This window comes from Chanodichthys erythropterus, chromosome 2, assembly GCF_024489055.1.
Source record: "Chanodichthys erythropterus isolate Z2021 chromosome 2, ASM2448905v1, whole genome shotgun sequence".
Taxonomy (NCBI): domain Eukaryota; kingdom Metazoa; phylum Chordata; class Actinopteri; order Cypriniformes; family Xenocyprididae; genus Chanodichthys; species Chanodichthys erythropterus.
In genome coordinates, this window is record NC_090222.1 from 37,124,345 (window position 1) to 37,148,454 (window position 24,110).

At 35.5% G+C, this 24,110-nt stretch overlaps 3 protein-coding genes across 6 annotated transcripts in view; 2 read left to right on the top strand and 1 right to left on the bottom strand.

The window, feature by feature from the left end:
* The window catches only part of LOC137037449 (tubulin polymerization-promoting protein), a 27,797-nt gene extending 12,843 nt beyond the window's left edge, over positions 1-14,954 (top strand). The window contains exons 4-5 of one of the 2 annotated variants that reach the window (XM_067411458.1): positions 8,999-9,152; positions 10,650-14,952. In XM_067411458.1, coding sequence (XP_067267559.1) covers positions 8,999-9,152; positions 10,650-10,856 — 361 coding nt within the window. In that variant the 3' untranslated portion in view covers positions 10,857-14,952. Of the gene's footprint in view, positions 1-8,998; positions 9,153-10,649 lie in introns of both variants that reach the window. The other variant, XM_067411450.1, reaches the window with a different exon arrangement.
* On the bottom strand, positions 14,880-20,002 carry cep72 (centrosomal protein 72). 3 transcript variants are annotated; one of them, XM_067411421.1, is made up of 14 exons: positions 19,900-20,002; positions 19,684-19,811; positions 18,977-19,169; positions 18,776-18,878; positions 18,519-18,688; positions 18,200-18,273; positions 18,072-18,105; positions 17,766-17,909; positions 17,412-17,548; positions 17,238-17,331; positions 16,975-17,153; positions 15,260-15,386; positions 15,091-15,178; positions 14,880-15,015 (listed from the first exon to the last, which is right to left on the bottom strand). In XM_067411421.1, the coding sequence occupies exons 1-14, from the start codon at positions 19,970-19,972 to the stop codon at positions 14,955-14,957; spliced, it is 1,605 nt and encodes a 534-aa protein (XP_067267522.1). In that variant the 5' UTR covers positions 19,973-20,002; the 3' UTR covers positions 14,880-14,954. The 3 variants fall into 3 exon arrangements, with proteins under 3 accessions (XP_067267522.1, XP_067267531.1, XP_067267540.1); XM_067411430.1 differs by having other exon boundaries at positions 18,519-18,691; positions 19,900-19,977; XM_067411439.1 differs by lacking the exon at positions 18,200-18,273 and having other exon boundaries at positions 18,072-18,104; positions 18,519-18,691; positions 19,900-19,977.
* A 1,433-nt stretch (positions 20,003-21,435) lies between these two features.
* spire1b (spire-type actin nucleation factor 1b) overlaps positions 21,436-24,110 on the top strand; it is a 36,002-nt gene continuing 33,327 nt past the window's right edge. The window contains exons 1-2 of the mRNA XM_067411470.1: positions 21,436-21,655; positions 24,095-24,104. Coding sequence (XP_067267571.1) covers positions 21,436-21,655; positions 24,095-24,104 — 230 coding nt within the window. The remainder of the gene's footprint in view (positions 21,656-24,094; positions 24,105-24,110) is intronic.

The window sequence follows — 24,110 nt, forward strand, 5'->3', positions numbered from 1 at the left end:
AGATATAAAGTCAGATTTGCGAGTTATAAAGTCAGAATTGCGAGTTATAAAGTCAGATTTGCGAGTTATAAAGTCAGATTTGCGAGTTATAAAGTCAGATTTGCGAGTTATAAAGTCAGATTTGCGAATTATAAAGTCAGATTTGCGAGTTATAAAGTCACAATTGCGAGTTATAAAGTCACAATTGCGAGACATAAAGTCAAAATTGCGAGATATAAAGTCACAATTGCGAGATATAAAGTCACAATTGCGAGTTATAAAGTCACAATTGCGAGTTATAAAGTCACAATTGCGAGTTATAAAGTCACAATTGCGAGATATAAAGTCACAATTGCGAGTTATAAAGTCACAATTGCGAGATATAAAGTCACAATTGCGAGATATAAAGTCACAATTGCGAGATATAAAGTCACAATTGCGAGTTATAAAGTCACAATTGCGAGATATAAAGTCAAAATTGCGAGATATAAAGTCAGAATTGCGAGATATAAAGTCAGATTTGCGAGTTATAAAGTCAGAATTGCGAGATATAAAGTCAGATTTGCGAGATATAAAGTCAGATTTGCGAGATATAAAGTCAGAATTGCGAGATATAAAGTCAGAATTGCGAGATATAAAGTCACAATTGCGAGATATAAAGTCACAATTGCGAGATATAAAGTCACAATTGCGAGTTATAAAGTCACAATTGCGAGATATAAAGTCACAATTGCGAGTTATAAAGTCAGAATTGCGAGATATAAAGTCAGATTTGCGAGTTATAAAGTCAGAATTGCGAGATATAAAGTCAGATTTGCGAGATATAAAGTCAGATTTGCGAGATATAAAGTCAGAATTGCGAGTTATAAAGTCAGATTTGCGAGTTATAAAGTCAGAATTGCGAGATATAAAGTCAGATTTGCGAGTTATAAAGTCAGATTTGCGAGTTATAAAGTCAGAATTGCGAGATATAAAGTCAGATTTGCGAGTTATAAAGTCAGATTTGCGAGTTATAAAGTCAGAATTGCGAGATATAAAGTCAGATTTGCGAGTTATAAAGTCAGATTTGCGAGTTATAAAGTCACAATTGCGAGATATAAAGTCACAATTGCGAGATATAAAGTCACAATTGCGAGATATAAAGTCACAATTGCGAGATATAAAGTCACAATTGCGAGTTATAAAGTCACAATTGCGAGATATAAAGTCAAAATTGCGAGATATAAAGTCAGAATTGCGAGATATAAAGTCAGATTTGCGAGTTATAAAGTCAGAATTGCGAGATATAAAGTCAGATTTGCGAGATATAAAGTCAGATTTGCGAGATATAAAGTCAGAATTGCGAGATATAAAGTCAGAATTGCGAGATATAAAGTCAGAATTGCGAGATATAAAGTCAGAATTGCGAGATATAAAGTCAGATTTGCGAGTTATAAAGTCAGAATTGCGAGATATAAAGTCAGATTTGCGAGATATAAAGTCAGATTTGCGAGATATAAAGTCAGAATTGCGAGATATAAAGTCAGAATTGCGAGATATAAAGTCAGAATTGCGAGATATAAAGTCAGATTTGCGAGTTATAAAGTCAGATTTGCGAGTTATAAAGTCAGAATTGCGAGATATAAAGTCAGATTTGCGAGTTATAAAGTCAGAATTGCGAGTTATAAAGTCAGATTTGCGAGTTATAAAGTCAGATTTGCGAGTTATAAAGTCAGATTTGCGAGTTATAAAGTCAGATTTGCGAATTATAAAGTCAGATTTGCGAGTTATAAAGTCACAATTGCGAGTTATAAAGTCACAATTGCGAGACATAAAGTCAAAATTGCGAGATATAAAGTCACAATTGCGAGATATAAAGTCACAATTGCGAGTTATAAAGTCACAATTGCGAGTTATAAAGTCACAATTGCGAGTTATAAAGTCACAATTGCGAGATATAAAGTCACAATTGCGAGTTATAAAGTCACAATTGCGAGATATAAAGTCACAATTGCGAGATATAAAGTCACAATTGCGAGATATAAAGTCACAATTGCGAGTTATAAAGTCACAATTGCGAGATATAAAGTCAAAATTGCGAGATATAAAGTCAGAATTGCGAGATATAAAGTCAGATTTGCGAGTTATAAAGTCAGAATTGCGAGATATAAAGTCAGATTTGCGAGATATAAAGTCAGATTTGCGAGATATAAAGTCAGAATTGCGAGATATAAAGTCAGAATTGCGAGATATAAAGTCAGAATTGCGAGATATAAAGTCAGAATTGCGAGATATAAAGTCAGATTTGCGAGTTATAAAGTCAGATTTGCGAGTTATAAAGTCAGAATTGCGAGATATAAAGTCAGATTTGCGAGTTATAAAGTCAGAATTGCGAGTTATAAAGTCAGAATTGCGAGTTATAAAGTCAGATTTGCGAGTTATAAAGTCAGATTTGCGAGTTATAAAGTCAGATTTGCGAATTATAAAGTCAGATTTGCGAGTCATAAAGTCACAATTGCGAGTTATAAAGTCACAATTGCGAGACATAAAGTCAAAATTGCGAGATATAAAGTCACAATTGCGAGATATAAAGTCACAATTGCGAGTTATAAAGTCACAATTGCGAGTTATAAAGTCACAATTGCGAGTTATAAAGTCACAATTGCGAGATATAAAGTCACAATTGCGAGTTATAAAGTCACAATTGCGAGATATAAAGTCACAATTGCGAGATATAAAGTCACAATTGCGAGATATAAAGTCACAATTGCGAGTTATAAAGTCACAATTGCGAGATATAAAGTCAAAATTGCGAGATATAAAGTCACAATTGTGAGATATAAAGTCACAATTGCGAGATATAAAGTCAGAATTGCGAGTTATAAAGTCACAATTGCGAGTTATAAAGTCACAATTGCGAGATATAAAGTCAAAATTGCGAGATATAAAGTCACAATTGCGAGATATAAAGTCACAATTGTGAGATATAAAGTCACAATTGTGAGATATAAAGTCAGAATTGTGAGATATAAAGTCACAATTGCGAGTTATAAAGTCACAATTGCGAGATATAAAGTCAAAATTGTGAGATATAAAGTCACAATTGTGAGATATAAAGTCACAATTGTGAGATATAAAGTCACAATTGTGAGATATAAAGTCACAATTGTGAGATATAAAGTCAAAATTGCGAGTTATAAAGTCACAATTGCGAGTTATAAAGTCACAATTGCGAGATATAAAGTCAAAATTGTGAGATATAAAGTCACAATTGTGAGATATAAAGTCACAATTGTGAGATAAAAAGTCACAATTGTGAGATATAAAGTCAAAATTGCGAGTTATAAAGTCACAATTGCGAGATATAAAGTCAGAATTGCGAGATATAGTCACAATTGCGAGATATAAAGTCACAATTGTGAGATATAAAGTCACAATTGTGAGATATAAAGTCACAATTGCGAGTTATAAAGTCACAATTGCGAGATATAAAGTCAGAATTGCGAGATATAGTCACAATTGCGAGATATAAAGTTACAATTGCGAGATATAAAGTCAGAATTGCGAGATATAAACTCAGAAAGTTCAGTTAAATATTTTGATAAATGTATTTTATTATAATAGTTTTTCTTGCCCTTGTTGAGCTTGATTGCATGAGCCCGAACACATGTGCAGTCAGTCAGTGTGTGTGTTTGTGTGTGTGTGTGTGTGTGTGTGTGTGTGTGTGTGTGTGTGTGTGTGTGTGTGTGTGTGTGTGTGTATGTGTACAGAGGCTCAGGCCAAAGATTTAAAAGGGGTCGATCAATATCACAGAACTAAAGACTCGTGTTTCCTTTAATCAGTGCGGCTCATGAGCGCTTAAAGCCCCTCATGAGTCGATTCATCTTAATGATGCTTGATAAAGCCTTGGTTCATTTAAAGCTGCAGCACAGAAATGCAAACACTACAACTACATCTCCCCCGTTTGGCACATAATACCACCTTATAGACATGATAAAAGTGAATTAAAATCATAACTCTCAAATGAGTTCTTCATATGTTTTTATGTGTTAAAATGTCTCAATATAAGCTGGTCAAAAGGTGTTTTAATGTTTTTGAAAGAAATCTCTTCTGCTCATCAAAGCTGCATTTGTTTGATTAAAAATTCAGTAAAAACAGTAATATTGTGAAATATTATTACAATCTAAAATAACTGTTTTCTATGTGAATATACAATAAAATGTAATTTATTCCTGTGAATTTTCAGCATCATTACTCCAGTCTTCAGTGTCACATGATCCTTCAGAAATGATGATTTGCTGCTCAAGAAACATTTCTGATTATTATCAATGTTGAAATCTGTTCATATTTTTGTGGAAACCGTGATATACTACCATTCTAAAGTTGAGTATGTGAGTAAGAAAAAAAAAAGAAATCAGAAAGGATACATTGATGAATTGATCAAAAGTGACTAAACACATTTATAATGTTACAAAAAAATTATCTTTCAAATAAATGCTTTTGTACTTTCTATTCATCAAAGAATCCTTTAAAAAAATGTATCACGGTTTACACAAAAATATTAAGCAGCACAACTTTCAACATTGATAATAATAATAAATGTTTTTTGAGCAGCAAATCAGCATACTAGAATGATTTCTGAAGGATCATGTGACACTGAAGACTGAAGTAATGCTGAAAATTCAGCTTTGATCAGAGAAATAAATTACATTTTACAATGTTACAATAGAAAACATAGAAAATAATCTGTTTTTGACTCTGTGTGCATGTAAATATGAAATCATTCAGTGCATACTCAGAGTTTAGAAGACGCACCGAGATTGAACAGCACTGAATTTCTTGGCTGACATTAGACAGCAGCGAACAGTCGGAGCGCTGAAGGATCGCACAAACAAAACGACTCACCAAAGACGTCAAATTAATTATAAAGCCAAAGAGGCGTGTTTACCTAAGTATGTTGCTATGACAGCAGGTTGCTGGGGGAGACCACAGGCTTTATGGGGCTTTGTTTAGTTTCTTGATCACCACAGTAAAACTGTTTGTGTTTGTGTTACTATGCACTGTTTTAGCGTGGAAATGAGAAGCGCCACAGTGGTATTAAACATTGTTGCTTTATGGGCCGAATGCGTTCGCCGAAACAACATAAACATCCGAGCACATCTGGAGTCATAAGGCAAGTCCTGCTTTAAGCTCTGATAAATCAGGCGTTCTCAACTAGTTCTGCTTTAGGAACAATCCTAAAAATAAAGGTTTAGTTTTCACAGCGATGACATAGAAGAACTATATTTGGTCCCCCAAAGAACCTTTCAGTGAACACTTCTTAAAAGAACCATTTTTTCTTTATGCGAAGAACATTTTGATAATCAAAATAACCTTTTTCAACTATAAAGAACCTTTTGTGGAATTGAAAGGTTCCGTGGAACCATAGATGCCAATAAAGAACCAATATTTTTAAGAGTGAACCTGATTTTGGTGACCAAATACAGAACCAAACTATTTCTCATACAGAAGTAAATGAAATACCCTTGAGTTTGAATGGACGCTCGGCCCTTGACAGCGACAAATAAGATATGAGAAGCATCTCCTCCTTTTTAAAAGTTGATTAAAAGTGAATCTGTTGGCCGTGTGTAATTACCCAAACGCTGGGCCCCTCAGAGCTGACATGTTTGTGTTATCGCACACGGCTGTTTACAGTGCGTCTGTTCTTTATGGAAACTCAGTTCAGACGGAGAGCATGCAGCACTTTCAGAGGCCTTTATCAAGGCAGTTACCATGCAAACTCAAAAAAGCTAAAAGCATAATTTACTCGCCCTCAAGATGTTCTGAACCTGTATTATTTTGATGTTATAGGGATAGTTCACCCAAAAATGAAAATTATCCCATGATTTACCCTCAAGCCATCCTAGGTGTATACAGTGTTGGGGAAGCTACTCTGAAACTGTAGTTTGACAAGCTACAAGCTACTCATAAATTAAAGTAGTTAAACTACAGTCAAGCTACCCTTTTGAAAAAGTAGTTAGCTACACTACAAGTTACTATCAAAAAGTAGCTAGCTACATTGAAACTACTTTTATTTTTTATTTTTTTAAATGACAGATTATTACAAATAACTGGATAACTGTTAATGAAGAATGTTTAAGTAAGATGTTTGGGGTTTGAAACAAAGCAACGCACTACAATTATGATTTCAAAGCATACTGTTTTATTTTGTAAACTATATCAAAAGATAAAATACTCAAATGTATATACTCAAATACCTCTATCTCACACTGACTCTCTTTGCACGCTTTATATATATTAAAATTCTGAATGTATTATAAGTTTTGTTTTTCATGCTATGAGAGGACCGACGACCAATTGCACTCTGCAGTTTCGGAAATGATTTCTACATAGAAATGCAGGATTCATGCTCAAAACTGCTACCATAACCATAACACAGGACAAAAATATGCAATAATAAAAATAAGCAATGTAAATGCAGAATAGAAAAATATTAGAATTTTTGTATTAATATTTTTGAAATTCTATTCCAATTATTTGTAAAATGATTTAACATCTTAAATGTCTCACTACGCAAATCATACGCTTCAAACGTGAACATGCTTATACCCGAGCAACCGATTTTATTAGATCAGCGCACTAAGCTATGTTGTTGTTTTCTGTTCAATTGACGGATGCTTTGCCAATGCAATGAATCAAAACACCGCGTTAGTGATCTTATGTTCATTATGTTCACCACTGTAATAAAATAGTTTGCATACATTTGATATAGACTGCAGTAAAGCAGAACAATCAATTTAAAAAGGCTATTATTCACCTGTATGTGCTTGAAGTCTTCGGCACAGACAGCGTTTTAATCATGTTTATAACCTTTAATAATCGATTCATGCAGTGTGAACCCACTCCTGTCCTTTACATAATCATCAGGCGATCTCTTCTCAATGAACTGCTGGTGAACTGAACTGATAAAGCCGCAAGATGCGTTATATAACAATAGATGGCGGTAATGCACGATTTTAGTTCGTGATCTGAAGACGCTGTGCTGCTTTATGAATGAATTAGGCTCGTCAGAACGCAAAACGGAATGTAGCTTGTAGCTTTTGGTCGCGCTATACCGCTACTTGTTGGAAAATGTAGTTAACTACTAGAAAAGCTACTCTGTTTTAAAAGTAGCTGAACTACATACAAGCTACTGAAAAATGTAGTTAAACTAGTAGCGCCGCTACATGTAGTTAACTACTCCCCAACACTGGGTGTATATGACTTTCTTCTTTCAGACAAACACAATCGGAGATATATTTAAAAATATTCTGGCTCTTCCAAACCTTATAATGGTAGTGAATGGGGGGCGAGATTTTGAAGCCCAAAAAATGCATCCATCCATCATAAAAATAATCCATACAGCTCCAGGGGGTTAATAAATGCCTTCTGAAGCGAAGTGATGGGTTTTTGTAAGAAAAATATCCATATTTAGAACTTTATAAACTAAAATAACTATCTCCCGGCAGACGACCGTACATATACTGTGCAAGTCGACTTGCGCCACAAGAGTAACCCCTGATGCAGGATGCAGGAGTAGCGTAAGGCTCAAAGTATACTTTACTTTTTATGTGTACGCGAGGGTCAGCATACAGTGCATGTGACACAGATTTTGTCATCAGAAGTGTATGCACACCGCCGGATTTTTGTAACCGCACATACTTGTATGCGCAGGTCGCATATGCGCATTTAAATTTTTTTTGCAGTAATTAGTTTATCCACAAGGTGGCAACCGTGTCCTAGGGGCGTCGATTCAAGGTAGTCAAAGAAAAACTGCATAAACAGAACAGACCGGAAAGGAACACATGCAAGCTACGGCGACAATGGAGGCCTACATAGACGAGAGATTGTGCGAAGAGGTTAGAAAGTACAACTCTAGCATGAAAGAATACAAATATATTTACATGGGTTGTAACTCGTGGCGAGAGATTGCTTACAACTGCGCATGCATCAAACGCCTATGTATGCGTACGAGTCAAATGAAGTACACTTTGCAAGGCTGTGCGTTCGGCTGTGCACATACACTAGCGTATGCATAAAAAAAACAAAGTATTCCCAGGGCTTTAGCTACGTATCTCGCAGTTCAAACAAATAGGGCTGTGCAACAAACTCAGGCTCCTCTTCTCTCATAATGAAATCCTACAACATTTCTCTTTAAAATTTCTCATTTTAGACTTCTAATTTGTGATCAGTGTTTTGTTTTGCTCTATTCTCTGCACTTCAGCGTTTGTCAATGCGTCATTCATTCAGAGGAATTTTCCATAGGTTATTGCTGCTGCTGCTGCAGAGCAAGTACGGACTTGCTACTGCCAATACGTACATGACACGACACTGTGAGCAAGTAATTCATGCTGCTGCTGTACAATATAGCATGCATGAATTACCTGCAGCAGATCTATACAGGTGGAGCTTGGGAAGGTGGAGGGTTTCTGAAGCACGCTGCACTGCTAGGCAAATGCTACTCATGTATTTGAAGATTGAGCAAGCTCATTGGCTACTAATACAGCAGGAACCAATCATCTTTGTCCTAAAGATAATGATTTGATTACGAGCAGGTTGAGTTAAAGGACCTATTAGCCTGCCCATTAGAGTTTCATGCCAGAACTTTGTATTTATGATGGATGGATGCGCTTCAAAATCTCACCCCCCATTCACAACCATTATAAAGCTTGGAAGTGCAAGGATATTTTTAAATATATCTCCGACTGTGTTCATCTGAAAGAAAAGTAATATACACCTAAGATGGCTGGAGGGTGAGTAAATGGGATCATATTAATTTTGTTTCACAGAAGAGGATTGGGACATGATATTACCATTTGCATGTGTGTTGCTCTCAGACAGACCGGCCAATCAGATCTAAAGCGTTTCTCATGTGTTTACAGAAGCTCTTTTAATCAGCTCTTGCAGGTTTCTGCTTCACTATGTGTTTATATTTGATGCCACAATATATACTGATGGATTTATCATCCGTTTGTCTTTGCTTTATGTTATTGTTTTCTAGGAACAAATCTGGCCGCACTATTACATACAGCCAGTTCAAAGAAGCACTTGTGGAGCTGGCCAGGAAACGCTTCAAAGATAAGAGCAGCGAGGACGCTGCACAAGAGGTTTACAAAATGATAGAAGGGAAATCGCCCATTATATCTGGAGTCACGGTAAGGCCCAGAGCAAAAGTGCTGTTTTTTCTCTAAATTAATAAACATTTATATTCTGAAACTAAGGCTTATTTCACCCCAAAATGAAAATTCTGTTATCATTTACTCACCCTCATGTTGTTTCAAATCTGCTGAACATAAAAAAAGATATTTTAAAGAATAAGGGGAACCAAAACAGTTGATGAACCTCATTGACTTTCATAGTATGGGGGGAAAAAATTCTATGGAAGTCAATGGGGACCAGAAACTGTTTGGTTACTGACATTCTTCAAAATATCTTGCTTTGTGTTCAGCAGAAGAAGAGAAATTCAAATAGTTCTGAAACAACTTGAGGATGAGTAAATGATGACAGAATTTTTGGGTGAACTATCCCTTTAAGATGAATTGCTTGGTGTATTCCTCATTTGGGATAAAAGCGTCTGCTAAATGAATAGATGTAAATAACAGTATCCTGTTTTTCGCAAACTGGGGTTTATGAGTTGATGAAAAGCTAAGAAGTAATTAAATAATTTTAAAATGAAAAACACAAATATTTAATTGGTTTACCTGCAAGTCATATGACCATTACCTGACATCAGAGACCTGTGAACATGTGAATGTGTTGTTCAATTAATAAAATATTAAATTAAAATCTCAAGGAGACTTGAGAGAGAATATTTTAGATCAAAGGGGTTCAGCTGACAAAAAAGTTTGGGAATCCTTGCTGTAGTATATGGATGAAATCTACCAACAAATTTCTTTAATTATTTATTTTAAATATACAGTATGTGAATAATTAGTGTTTACAGTTAAACAGCTAAACTGTCAGCTGATTTTTTTAATAATAGTGATGATTTTGAGTTATTTTTGAGAGAAAGTAATACTTTTATTCCACAAGGATGCATTAAATAAATAAATACATTTATAATGTTACAAATGAATTCTGTTTTTTTGAACATTCTATTCATCAAAGAATCCTGAAGAAATGTATCATGGTTTCCACAAAAAATATGAAGCAGCACAACTGTTTTCAACATTGATAATAAAAAGAAATGTTTCTTGAGCAGCAAATCAGCATATTAGAATGATTTGTGAAGGATCATGTGACACTGAAGAGTGAAGTAATGATGCTGAAAATTCAGCTTTGATCACAGAAATAAATTACATTTTTAAAAAAATTATAAAATATATAAAAATATTTCACAATTTTACGGTTTTTACTGTATTTTTGATCAAATAAATGGTTTGGTGAGCAGAAGAGACATCTTAAAGCAAACTTTAAAATGGTAGTGTACATGTAAAAGTTTTCACAATGCAATCTTGTCCTTCCAGATCCATTGCTTTAAATGTCTGGCTCAGAAAATGTACATTATACTGAAGGTGCATTAAAGGAATAATTCTACGGGAAAAAAACTACGGAAAAAAGAAAATAATACAGATGAGTAAATGAAGACAGAATTGATGATGTGTGGGTGAACTATTCCTTTTCAAAGTTTCTTTCTCTTTCTCGACACACAGAGAGCCGTGGCTTCTCCGACCGTGTCCCGCTTGACTGACACCACCAAGTTCACCGGCTCGCACAAGGAGCGTTTCGACGAGACGGGCCGCGGGAAGGGGAAAGCAGGGCGCGTGGAAGTGGTGGACACATCCGGATACGTCCCTGGATACAAGCACGCAGGGTCATACGAGAAGAAGGTTCAAAAACCTCCACAGAAACCCATGTGAGATTCTCCATCCAGCAGTGAACGCGAAACCCGACTCTATAAAGCACAAAGGAATTTTCCATTGAGAGTACGTCTTTTTCCTGTGAATAACATTGAGTGTATGTTCCTCTTCCCTTAAGTGTTTTATTACTTTTAACTGGAACGCTGTTTACATCCAAACACCGACGTCACCAGCTGGTACGTTCCTAACAAACACGATGATGCCAAGAGAAAGACAGAATTGCACGCTCTATTAGTGAAGGTTTTTGCTGATAATCTGTCGTACATATTGACATGAAATGCATATTTGAGTATTTGGTATTTTGTGGCTTCTCTAATGATGCAATAGAATCAGGCCTGAAATATAAGTTACACGCAAGCGCTTGAGCAATGCAATGCAAGTGCATGATCCCATGGGAAAGTTAAAGTTTCCTTTAAATGTTTGTGCCGTTAAACAATTTGCATTATAATAGCACACAAAACTGAGCTTGCAAAACTAGAAGTGTGGTCACGTATTTTATATTTTCCACTTATATTTTAATGCATTTGGCAGACGCTTACATTGCATTCAAGGTATAAATTTGATCAGTTCATGCATTCCCTGGGAATCAAACCCATGATGTTGCTAGCGGCATGCTTGTAAAGTTTGTTTCAGGCCTAAGTTAAAAAATATATATATTTAAATTTATTTGACAGACTTATTATAAACTATGCATAATTTAAAGGGGTCATGACAGAGATTTTAATGTTCCTTGAGATTCACATAAGGTGCACACACGCGGAAAAAAAAAAAAAAATCAGTGATTATAATGGTTCTATTTGCTTTTGACACGACGCTCACATCCAGTGTAGGCAAATGTCAGCCATTAAAGGTACAATATGTACAATTGTTTTATTAAAATATCCAAAAACCACTAGAACTATGTTATATTTTGTTGACTTGTGTACTTACATTATCCCAAATGTTTCCAACAATGTTTAAATCCAGAGAAATCAGCAATTTTAACCACCGTGTCCATGCATCACCTGTCAGTGACATCATATCCGCGTTATCCTTGATTTCCAGTTTTACTAATATCGATCCAAATTACTACAAAGTGCAACAAGTGTCTCATAGCAGCCACCGAGCAAACGCACAGAGTAACATAACATTCAACACACTCAAATGTATTTAGATTGTTTTAATTACATTTAAAATTACATATTGTGCCTTTAAGTGACTGAACGCCAGTAGGCGGGGCCTATTATGTGATGATGTAAAACTGTTCGTCGATGTCTTGCTCTGGAGGCAGTCATATGCAAATGTATTTGCCCATGTGATCACACAATATCCAAAACAGCCATTTTTGAAGCTTGATTAAATAAATGCTTTTTTATAACGATGTTTTAATAGTTCAGAGACCTCTTATATGTCAAAAGATCAAGGCAAATTTGATTTCTCATGTCATGACCCCTTTATTTGGATGCATTTGTGGCTTTAAAAACTGACTTGATAATTTACCTGTGCCAAGATCATCTAGATTTTAAATTTTAAAAAAATCTACTGATTCTGTTTGAATTTCATATATATTTTATACACATCTCTATAATCTATAACTGAATGCAAAAGTCCAACCATCATAAATTGTTGTTTGATGCATAAAGAATTGACCGCTGGTGCTCAAGATTGTATATCTAGTTGTTTGGTCGATGTTTTTGTAGGTTTGACAAGTCGATGGCATAGCTAACTATGTATTTTTGATTCTATAATGGCATAATATGAAACACTGCCTGTGTGTTTTTAATTGTGGAATGATTAACCATATTATGTAAAAGAAAACACCATCAGCAATAGGTTCAGGATTTTCTTCTCTGCATCACAATACATTTGACCAGCATTATCATACCTCAATACAGACTAAATAATGTCAAACCAGCAGGGTCCTTTCAAACTCCTCTGTGTATCTTAACTAAGAACTTTGGGTAAACAAAATGCCTAAAACAATATAGAAGTTTCTAATGATTTTTTAACACATGTAATCAGACTCGTGCAGAATCTGCAGCACTGAATCAGAACAGAGTTGCATGTACTTTAATGAAATATTTTGGCTAATGTGATCATCTTTTTGCTCTATTAGAACATTTTACCATATTTAAATCCATTATGCAGATCAGCATAGAAAATACGATTAGGTTTGCAGATTATGCCTGGGCCTGTTTATCAGCAATAAATCAAACTGCAAATGAAGGTATTAAAAGGAATTTTGTATTCTGCTGTGGATTTTAGTTTGAAAAGCACTGTTGTTATATTTAACATGTCCTATCAAGGCACTTTGCTGTTTTTATTAATACGTGCAGTGTTTCTGCCTACAGAACAATGTTTACAAGAGAAGTGACATGCTGTAACTAACGCTGGCATGGCATAAATGAATACATTCCCTTTGCCATAACTAGTGTTCGGAATTATTTATAAACGCACTGCCATCTGAACACATTGGACAAGATCCAACCTTCAGGGTTCCCACATTTCTGACTAATGAATTTCAATGCCTTTTCCATGACCTTTCCAGTCGTTTTGTGAACACTGGATGTGGATTTAAAAAAAAATAATTAAAAAAAATCATTCTGATTCACTATTGAATCATTCTAACTGATTCACTAAAGACAACAGACTCAAAAGAATGATTCGCTCACAAATCGAACCTCATGGCTTGCGAACGAGTTTAACTCAATGCAAAATCAGTATTTATTAGCTAATTTAATATTTTTGAAATGGAGCATCACTAGTAAAATCTATATATTCATTATATTTTCAAGAGTAAAGACCCATTCACACCAAGAACGATAACTATAATTGGGATCACTTTCAGAACAATTTTTTTTTCCAGCTGTTGAACGATAAAACACTGACAGCCGATCAGAATCCATTCTAATTTAGGGTCTCGCGCATTTAAAATGGCAGACGAGTTCATCGCTGAGGTCCAGAAACCCCCTTTTCAAGGACACATTAAAAATGGACATGTGGAAAACAACTGGTCATACTCTCGGAATAAATTGTGTAACACAAAATTACCTCCAGTGCTATTGTCTTGCTCCCTTTGAAGTTACAGTGAAAAAGACTAGACGTTGTTTTTATTCCACTATTTTGGCTTTGTTAGCTAAATTCACTGTTAGATTAGATCGATTACACTAGCTAGATTCACTTGAAACATAGCATGCTGAGGACATCTACTGGTTAATTTAAATGCAACAAGCAAAACAAAAACATGTTCAAGGAGAATATTGTACACACTGAAACCGCAAAAAGCGTGCACAGAATAAACAGCCGGTTATCATTCATTGGTGTGGACGAAAATATAGTTATCGTTCTTGGTGTGAACGGGCTTTAAGATCTTTGAAGACTTTTCCAGACCTGGAAAACACAGATTTGAAATCCCCAGATATTTTTACATGATCGTGGGAACCCTTTGAAATAGATGAAATTGTCCATGTCTACGGAGAGAAGGGATGAGTGAGAGTGTACAGACATATTCTTCTACAGAACATCTATTTTCAGATAAGAAAAGTGGCAACGGATCATAAATGTCAAGCTCTCCTGCAGATTCTGCTCAGAAAGTGGCTCATATTTATGATAATAAACCACAAATAAGTATACATGTTGTCCTATTTAATGTATGATTTTAATGTTTTGTGTGCTTAATGCCAAATACTGTTAACCATCCATTTTGAGGAACAATACTGTCTTCTTTTTTAAATAATGTTTTTTAATGTTCTACAGTATCCTGATATGCATGTCATATGGTGATGGTAAAATGATTTTAACGTGTTAGTGTTTTGTAGCATCGTATTGAATAAAAAAACAAACTGCCTGGTTCTCGTTTATTTCATTTATGCACATGAAAGCTCTGTACAGAAAACTTGCCTTCTGGTCAAACAAACACATTTGCATAAGATCAAGATGTGAATATGTGATTGATTCTCGGATGTAGGATTAAACAGAGAACAAATGTTGAGAGTGTTTATAAAACAAATGGCTTTTACAAAAAGAGGTATCCATCTTTTAAAGGCCAGATTTGTAATAAATTGAAATGTTCTCTTTAAATGCAGATGTCACACTGTCTACTGGAAGCATTTGCACCAATCAGCTCATTAGAGCCTCTTCCAACTGCTGCAGCAAACGCTCATTTCTGGCTATCAAAGTCCTGCAAAAAGAAAGAAAGGGACACAATTTTGTGGATTTTATAGCTGTGTAGCATTTGGATCACCTTGACACCTACCTGTAGCTCTCTAGCTGCTCATTCGCTCCATTTCCCTCTTGAATCGTGTGTCTTTTCACGTTCAAATCCTCAGGGACTGACAGCTCTCCTAAAAACACACACCAGCACAAGCATTATCAAAGCGGTTTCATTCACTCTCATACTAAAACCTGAGAATTGAAGTACTAACTTCTGCTCTCCATATCTGGGGTTTTCTTCAGACGAGAGGACAGCAGCTTCTTTTCTGCTCTGATAAGCTGTTTCTGTAAAGACACATTTTCCTCCAACACATTCTTCAGCTGCTCATTAAGGGCTGTCTGTATTAAAGACAAGAGCAGAAATGTGACGTAAGAAAGAATGAATTATTTACTTCTAAAAAGGAAGAAAAGGACAAAAATCACCAAGGGCCTCATGAATAAAACTAGTTTTACAATGCATAACATCATTTAGCATATAATTTTCCATATGCATATTCCCATCCACGTGATACTACCCTGTTAACGGTACAAATGCAATGAAAATATTACATACAGACTTGTAAATGCCTTTCACATTACACTGCTAAAATCAATCAGGATTCGCCTTGTTTTAGAATGAAAATATCCATGTTTATATTTTTATAAATTCCGATTTGTGCATGGAAAACTGTCTATGCACAATTTAATGCGAACATACAGTGCGTGCATAATTATTAGGCAAGCTGATATTTCCATAACTACTATTAACTTTGTATATAATCATTTATAAAAGTGACATAGAATTGTTGACTAGGACTGGAAGTTAAAAACACTTTATATTCAGATGTGTGTAATTATTGAGCTGGATTTCTTTTACAGGTGAAATGGGTAAAAAAAAAGAAAAAAAAAGTGATTTAACTCGCATTGAAAAGTCAAAAATGATTAGATGCCCATAAATGCAACATTAAAGTGGGACCACTGGAAGAAATGCTCATTGGGGCAGCAAAAAAAAAAAAAAAAAAAAAAACAGGTTGAGAAGGAAAGATTTTAACTGCAAAAGACCATCAGGAACCTATTAGTCTCCAGTGCCACCATTTTACATAACTGCAAACTTCCTGGAGTCTCCAGAAGTACAAGGTGTCAGGTTCTCAGAGACTTATCAACAAATATATATCACTTATAAATTATACACAAAATTAATAGTTATTAAGATTGATGTGATTTGGAATTGGTAAAATGTGCTTGGAAATATAATATATTGACTTGCCTAATAATTATGCACGCACTTCAATGCTTATACACCAGACCCTAAGACTTCAAATCATACGATAGCTTTGTGTGGCATATTCACCGAAATCTCCTGAAAAAATACAGTATAGCACACAAATCATGCGGACATTGTTCAGTAGGCTTTTGTGAATGAGTTAAAAAACTAGTTCAAAATTTAAAGGGGACCCATTATGCCCTTTTTCAAAGTCTACTAGAATCGATTTTCATGTTTAAATGTTCAAAAAACATTTTTTTTTCACATATTCTCCATTGTTGCAGCACCTCTCTTCCTAGTCTGTCAGTAACGCTCCGTTTAGTTCCTGTCTCTATGAAGCCCCTCCTTAACAAAAAGCACAATGTGCTCCGATTGGTCGGCTGGACCAATGTGTTGTGATTGGTCAAGCACTTTGAGCATGTTTGGGAAATATCCCGCCCCTTACCATAACCGCCTGTTTCAACACTACTAACTCAACCAGACCCCGCACCTTCATTTTGAGTTTGCCTTGGGCGGGAATTATTTAAATGAGGAATATTGTGATGTGTTCGTTCCTGGAAGAAAACTCAATGGAGGCATTTCAGAAACAGTGACACTTGTGACACAGGGACTTTGTTACACACTAAAGAAAGTTGAAAATGTAAAAAAGCATAATAAGACCCCTTTAAATCGAAACAATCTTACGATAGACTCCTGCGTCTGCTGAAGCTGAAGTGTGAGATCTTCAATCTCAGACTGATGTTGTTTTTCCTGTAGTTCATTCCGAGCGGTCAAGGCTTTGAGAGTCTCTTTAAGGGTTTGGATCTCCTGTTCTCCTCCCACAACATCCTGCTCCATCATGCTGAGGATCTGAACCATCTTCACTGGACATCACCGACAGAAAGCACTGGATTAGTGGGACTAGTTTACCAGTTATGGACTGGTCTTTTACGGAGAAGATCACTTACTGAGGAACGTCCTATTTTGTTGATTCTCCTCCTTCCCAGACCAGAGCTCCTCCATCATGCTGAGGAGCAACTCCATGGGCTTCCTGTAGGCGCCCTGATCAATGAAAAAGTATACAGTCAGGTCTGTTTGTGTTTGAGGAGTTGCAGCCTACAGAAACATAGACCGTTACTGACCTTATGTGGTTTGTGTCTTCTCTCTGACACAGTTGGGCTTCTATCTGTGTTCTGGTAAGTTAATCTGGGAGGATGCAAGACTGGATTTGCTCTGTCTTGATGTTGATTTCGCCATTTAATGGCTGCGCAATCATGTTCTGCAACAAAATAATGTGCACTATTTTATTTTCATTCACATTTATGCATTTAGCAGATGATTTTATCCAAAGCCACTTACAATAGAGGAACAAAAACAATTTGTCACAGAGACAAAAATAATCATAATATGCAATGCCAGGTTTATAAGACATTATTGAATCAATTTAAAAGGGAATAGTCTGGAAGTAAACTATTATTAGACTAGTATTGAAGTACCCTGTGAAGCGGACCGCGTGTCTGTAGGATGGGGTGTAAAGACGTGTTCTCCTCGAACTGTACCGTGAGTCACACTCCTGACCGACTGACGGCTCTCCATGATGGGGCTCACAAACGTGACTCTATGAGAACGAACGGAAGCCTCTAATGGTGTAAATCAGAAAAAGGATAATTATTCTGCAATAATAATGACAGTACGGAGTAGATATATGGTTAAAGGTTAAACAACAAATCACTTGTACAACAAAATGAGAGAAATGTCACTCCATAGTGGACATAAAGTTGAATAACAAAAAAAATATTCACCATTCTTATAATCTGAGCTCTTGGGAACAGATTCCTACATAACAGACAATTAAATACATGATTAAATAAATAACAATAACTATATTTAGAACTGAAATAGTATTTGCAAATAATAGACCATGATGCACCTGATTTTGTTTTGGCAACCTTTTACAATCAGAATCATTGATTAAATGTATGATTTCAGATTCAGATGGATTTACTAAAAAGAAAAGAAAAAAGAAAAACAATTGCCAATCACAAGCAGAGACAATATGTACACAAACAGTAAAGTTTAACACTCAAGTCATGCATTAAACATGGTCAAGCACGATTTGTATGTCTCTCTGTATGGCTGGGTGATGTATTAAAAATTAACTATATATATAAAAATGGCAATACTGTTTGTCTTTTAGATTATACTGATAAAGCGAAATATACAGTGTGAGGTAACTGTGCAGTGTTTACCCTGTAACAGATGAGGGCTGCACTCGTTCTCAGAGCGGATGGAGAGAGTTTGAGGTCTCTTGCTATTCCAGGTCTTGCTAGAAACGTCATTGAGTGCAACTTCCTCATTCCCCTCTAGAAGCGAGAGCGTCCTCATCATCTTCTGCATTGCTTTTATTCTGAGCTCACTACTTCTGCAAAACAGTGGCATAATCAATGACCTCTGAAAACTATTTTAATAGTTTTAGTTTTGGTTAACAATAACAACACCACATTACCTGAACGCTGTGTCTTGTGTTAAGACATGTTTCTTATGATTAGCCTCTGATGAGAAATGCATGAGAGCAGCCTTTCTTTCTCTGTCTCGCACTGGACGGTCATCTATAATAGAGAAGGGGGAAAAAAACAACAATTCAAAACACCGATTTGGGCGTCCCAATCAACCTGACACAGCAACAGAGAGAAAATAGATGACGTACCAAGTTTGCGGAGTTTGGTCATTGCGTGGACCAAGTACAAACGGTAGTGCGGGTGTCTCTTGACCACAGGATTCAGCCGCAAGTCCAGTTCCTTTAAATTCTGCAGCTTGTGCAGGGAAAAGATGTCCTGTAGAGACGCCAGTCTGTTGTAGTACAGATTCAGTCTCTCCAGCATTTCCAAATGCTCAATCCCCTGCAAATATCACACAAATACATACATATACACACACACACACACACACACACACACACACATATTTTATATATATATATATAAATATATAAATACACACACATACACTACCTGTCAAAAGTTTGGAATGAATGAAGTCTCTTATGATCATTAAGGCTGCATTTATTTCATAATAAATACAGAAAAAACAATAATATTGTGAAATATTATTACAATTTAAAATTATGGTTTTCTATTTTAATATATTTTAAAATGTAATTTATTCCTGTGATCAAAGCTGCATTTTCAGCATCATTACTCCAGTCTTCAGTATCACATGATCCTTCAGAAATCATTCTGATATGCTGATTTGATACGTAGTTATTATCAATGTTGGAAACAGTTGTGCTGCTTAATATTTTTTTGGAACCTGTGATTTTTTTCAGGATTCATTGATTAATAAAAGGTTCAAAAGAACAGCATTTATTCAAAATATAAATCTTTTCTTATATATATATATATATATAGTATTTACCTGAACTGTAACCAGTGCATTATGTGAAAGATCCAGTGTTTTCAGACGCACAAAGTTTTTTAGGGATGTTCCTAAATGACAGATTTTCCCTTCATATGTTCCTGGAAGAGTCAATGATCGGACGTCCGCTGCAATAAATTATTCAAAACATTAGTTTATCAAATTGTGACTATATATTAGACTATATAATGTAAATATCAATATATTTTTGTTTACCCAAGCAACTGTGTTGAAGGTTCAGTTTCTCTCTGATCCATTGCTCTGTTATGGTCAAACCGTCTACCGCCATTGTTTTGAAGCTTTAACTCACAGTGCGCATGAGCAGCGCCAATGACTGGCTTATGAATATTAAATACGTAATGCTACGCAGGCCCGCCTGATTTGCTGAAAAACAGACGTTGGAGAGTCTGTTGGTGAGTTAGCCAATCAAACTCTGGTAAAGATTTACTTTATAAATATTAATTATGTATAGTGTTTTGAACGTTTGAGGGTTACCGAGCAACAGCAGCAGCATGATTAGTATGATTTATGATTAGTCTTTCGACCCAGGACGCCGTCCAGAAATATATTTCATCAAAGGACAGTTAAAAGTTATGGAAATATTCATTTAACAGATTAGGATTTCTCTCTGGTAAAGTGTTCAACTGAGAAAGTTTGAACGGAAATGTTTGCGTATCTCCCTCTGGTGGCAAATCAACGCTAACTCAGGGCAGTTTTTCCGAAACAAACCACAAATAATGACTGCAATCAACTTCGAAATTGTAATTCAAAGCATCCATATTAAAATAATTTAGTTTTTTCGATCTATATATGAATATATGAGATTCGTGATCCACAAAGTCAGCCGAATGCGTTCAAAACTACTGGATGTGAGTATATATCATATCAGTTTACTGTAGAATCCTAATTAGTAGTAATTTATATGTATTTTAATTCTCAAAACGGTATGAAATTTTATAGAATTACAGCAAACATTGCCACTCGATTCCTTTGTGTCATACTGTTCTGTTTCCACAAGGGGCGCTTAAGGGCTCAGACTCGACTCTCAGCATTATTGTAGATATTTATAGTCTAAAAAGTATAACTGTAAAAATCTATTAATTATACGTTACTTGACATTAAAATTAAAATCCACCTCAGCGATTTCTACAAATTTATTTAGTAACGACATCCTTATCATGTGATCACAAACGACTCTGATTGGTTCATCTTGGCCAGCGCTGAGCAAAGGAACAGATAACACGTGACACCTGTGCGCTTCAATCATTTAAAAAAGATTTATTTAAATGTAATATGTATATATATATATATATATATATATATATATATATATATATATATATATATATATATATATATATATGTGTGTGTTTTATTATATATTAATATATTATATTAATATAATTTATTATATATTATATTATATATTTATTTATATATATGATATCTTATTTACCTGTAAAAATTATTGAATACTCATAGTTGTGCCGTATTTTTTTTTTAAATGTACACTTATTATTTGAGCCCCGCCTACTTTGACATCCCTATTTGACGTAGTTTTCCATTCTTCACGTTAGTGATGCAGAAACAGCAGTGAGCAGCAGCATCCTCCACACCGAGCGCAGGTGCATTCATCTCCAGCACAGTCTCCTCTCTGCTGGGTAGGATGACACGATGGCTCGCAGGAGAGATGATGATGATGAAGATGACGGACACAAGCTGATAGAGGAGGATGATGATGCGCATCCCATCATGGACAGTGAGGATGAAGATGCGCTGTCCCTGGACGAGATTTTACATCTATACAAGCAGCCCATCAATGAGGAGCAGGCGTGGGCTGTGTGTTACCAGTGCTGTCGCTCGTTTTTGGAGGACAGGGACGGTTCCAGTGGCTCTGCTGGTGCCGGAGGACCGGGAGATGTGAGGATTTATAAAGACGGAGCGGTGCGGTTACATTCCGGAGGCAGATCAGGTGACAAATCAACACCTTCCGCGTCCATTACACACATCTGCATGTGCATTTCTATATATAACATATGTTAATTGCCATGCATTTGCGTGCATGTGAACATCTTTTATATGTTTGCATTTTATCCTTAGTGTTCTGCATCACAAATTGCAAAATATTGAGTGATCACCTGATATGCAAATTTGCATGTGAAATGTTGTGCAATTGTGTCATGCTCCTCCTAATATCTTATATTTCACATTTCTTTAGTTTTTGCATTTTTGACATCACTGATCTGTTATGTAACCGAGAATGATTTGGGATTGTGAAATAGGCCTTTATCAGCAGGCCAGTAGGATACAATCAGTGGACTAAATTGAAAACCGTGCATGCATGAGTCTAAATTAAACACAAGACAGCTTTAATGAAGCATAAATAAGTTGTGTTCACACAGTCACTGTTGTTTACAGTTATAGATGCTCCCTGATGCACATGCTGATAGACACAATATAGAGCTCAGGTCCTGGGAAATTTCATGTTCATATTCTTTGCAAAATGTCATTTCACTACAGGTTCAAGTGAATTATGTATGCCATGGCACACATATTTTGACATAATGCCCTAAAATGATCCAGAAGCCCATGATTTCTGGTATTAGGCTTTGTATTTGGGGTGTGTCTGAAACAGGGTTATTATAGTTAACTAAAACTAAAACCATTAAAAAATGTGAACTGAAAAAAATAACATATAAAAGAACATAAACTTATTTTATTTAAGTTAGTTGCCAAGGCAGCATTTCTAGTTTAACTTGATGTACTAAAATAACAAAAACTAAAACGGAATGAAATGCAACTTAATACATTTTTTTTTCTTTTTTAATTAATAAAATTACAAAAACAACAAAATTGCTATAACTTTAAATAAAATGAAAATGGAAAAATATTAAAGGGTTAGTTCACCCCAAAATGAAAATTCTGTCATTAATTACTCACCTTCATGTCATTCCACGCCTGTTAGACTTTTTAAAATTAAGATATTTTTGATGATAGAACGCTGTCAGATTTCCTTACATTGACTGCCTTTGCAATTACCACAGATCAAAGTTTACATGCGAGTAAAAGCTTAAATTAAATCTGTTCATCATAACAAGCGATCGATTCTCTTCAGAAAATTTGGACTAAACCAGCTTGATTCATATGGATTCGTTTTCCGAACTCTTTATGAAGCTTTTGAAGCGTCAAAGTGGACGTTGCAAAGGCAGTCAATGGAAGAAAATCTGACAGCATATCAAAAATATCTTAATTTGTGTTCCAAAGAAGAACGAAAGTTCATGTCTTTCTTTCTTTAAGAAAGAAAGAAATTATTCTAAAATTCTAAAAATGTAACTGGTGCCGCGTTCATTCTGTAAGTTGAATAGGGAAAGCGTAGGACATACAGCGTAAGCTTTTTGAAGAATGCTTTGTCAAAAGTGCTGGTGATAAACATGTTCCTCATTTGCTGTCGATTGCAGAATAAGAGCGGAGAGATCTGTTTCTTTGCTGACTTTGCCTTGTCCTGAGATTAAGTGGATTTCAGAATCATTATGTGTTTTTGCATGTTCAATCAAAGCCGACTGACATTATCTGATGCATTCAGTTTGATAGCTGTTTTAGAGTTAATAGTCGTCAGATGCATAAAGAATATGTGTATCACATTTGCAGCCTTCAGTGTGTTTATGTAAGAACAAACAGCACTGCAGAATGTCCAGTCAATTACATAATGGATGTGAAGTGTAAGCTGTCGTCTGACTGTCATCTCTTCTGTTCTCCCATAGGTGTACGTAATCCCATCCGATCATCAACACAGGTGAGTGATGAAGCTCATTCCTCATGACAGCATGAAATGTGTTTGTTAAGGATTAGTTCACTTCAGAATTAAAATTTCCTGATAATTTACTCACCCCCATGTCATCCGAGATGTTTATATCTTTGTTCAGTCAAAAAGAAATGACGGTTTTTGAGGAAAACATTCCAGGATTTTTCTCCATATAGTGGACTTCAACAGTTACCAACGGGTTGAAGGTCCAAATATCAGTTTTAGTGCAGCTTCAAAGAGCTCTACATGATCCCAGACGAGGAATAAGAGTCTTATCTAGTGAAACTATCTTTCATTTTCTAAAATAAATAAATAAATGCTTGTCTTGCACTGCTCTGCGATGCGCCACACATTACGTAATCATGTTGAAAAGCTCATGCATGACGTAGGTGGAAGTACCGAACCAGTGTTTACAAAGCAAACGTGCAAAAACTAAGTCAAAGGGCCTTTACAAAAAAAGTTGGACGATTTTGAAGTTTTTCACACTACCACGGCACTTCAGCCTTTCCAACACGATTACGTAATGTGTGGCGCATCGCAGAGCTAGTGCAAGATGAGCATTTGTGATTAAAAAGTGTATACATTTTTTTTTTTTTTTTTTTTTTTTAGAAAAATATAGGTTTTT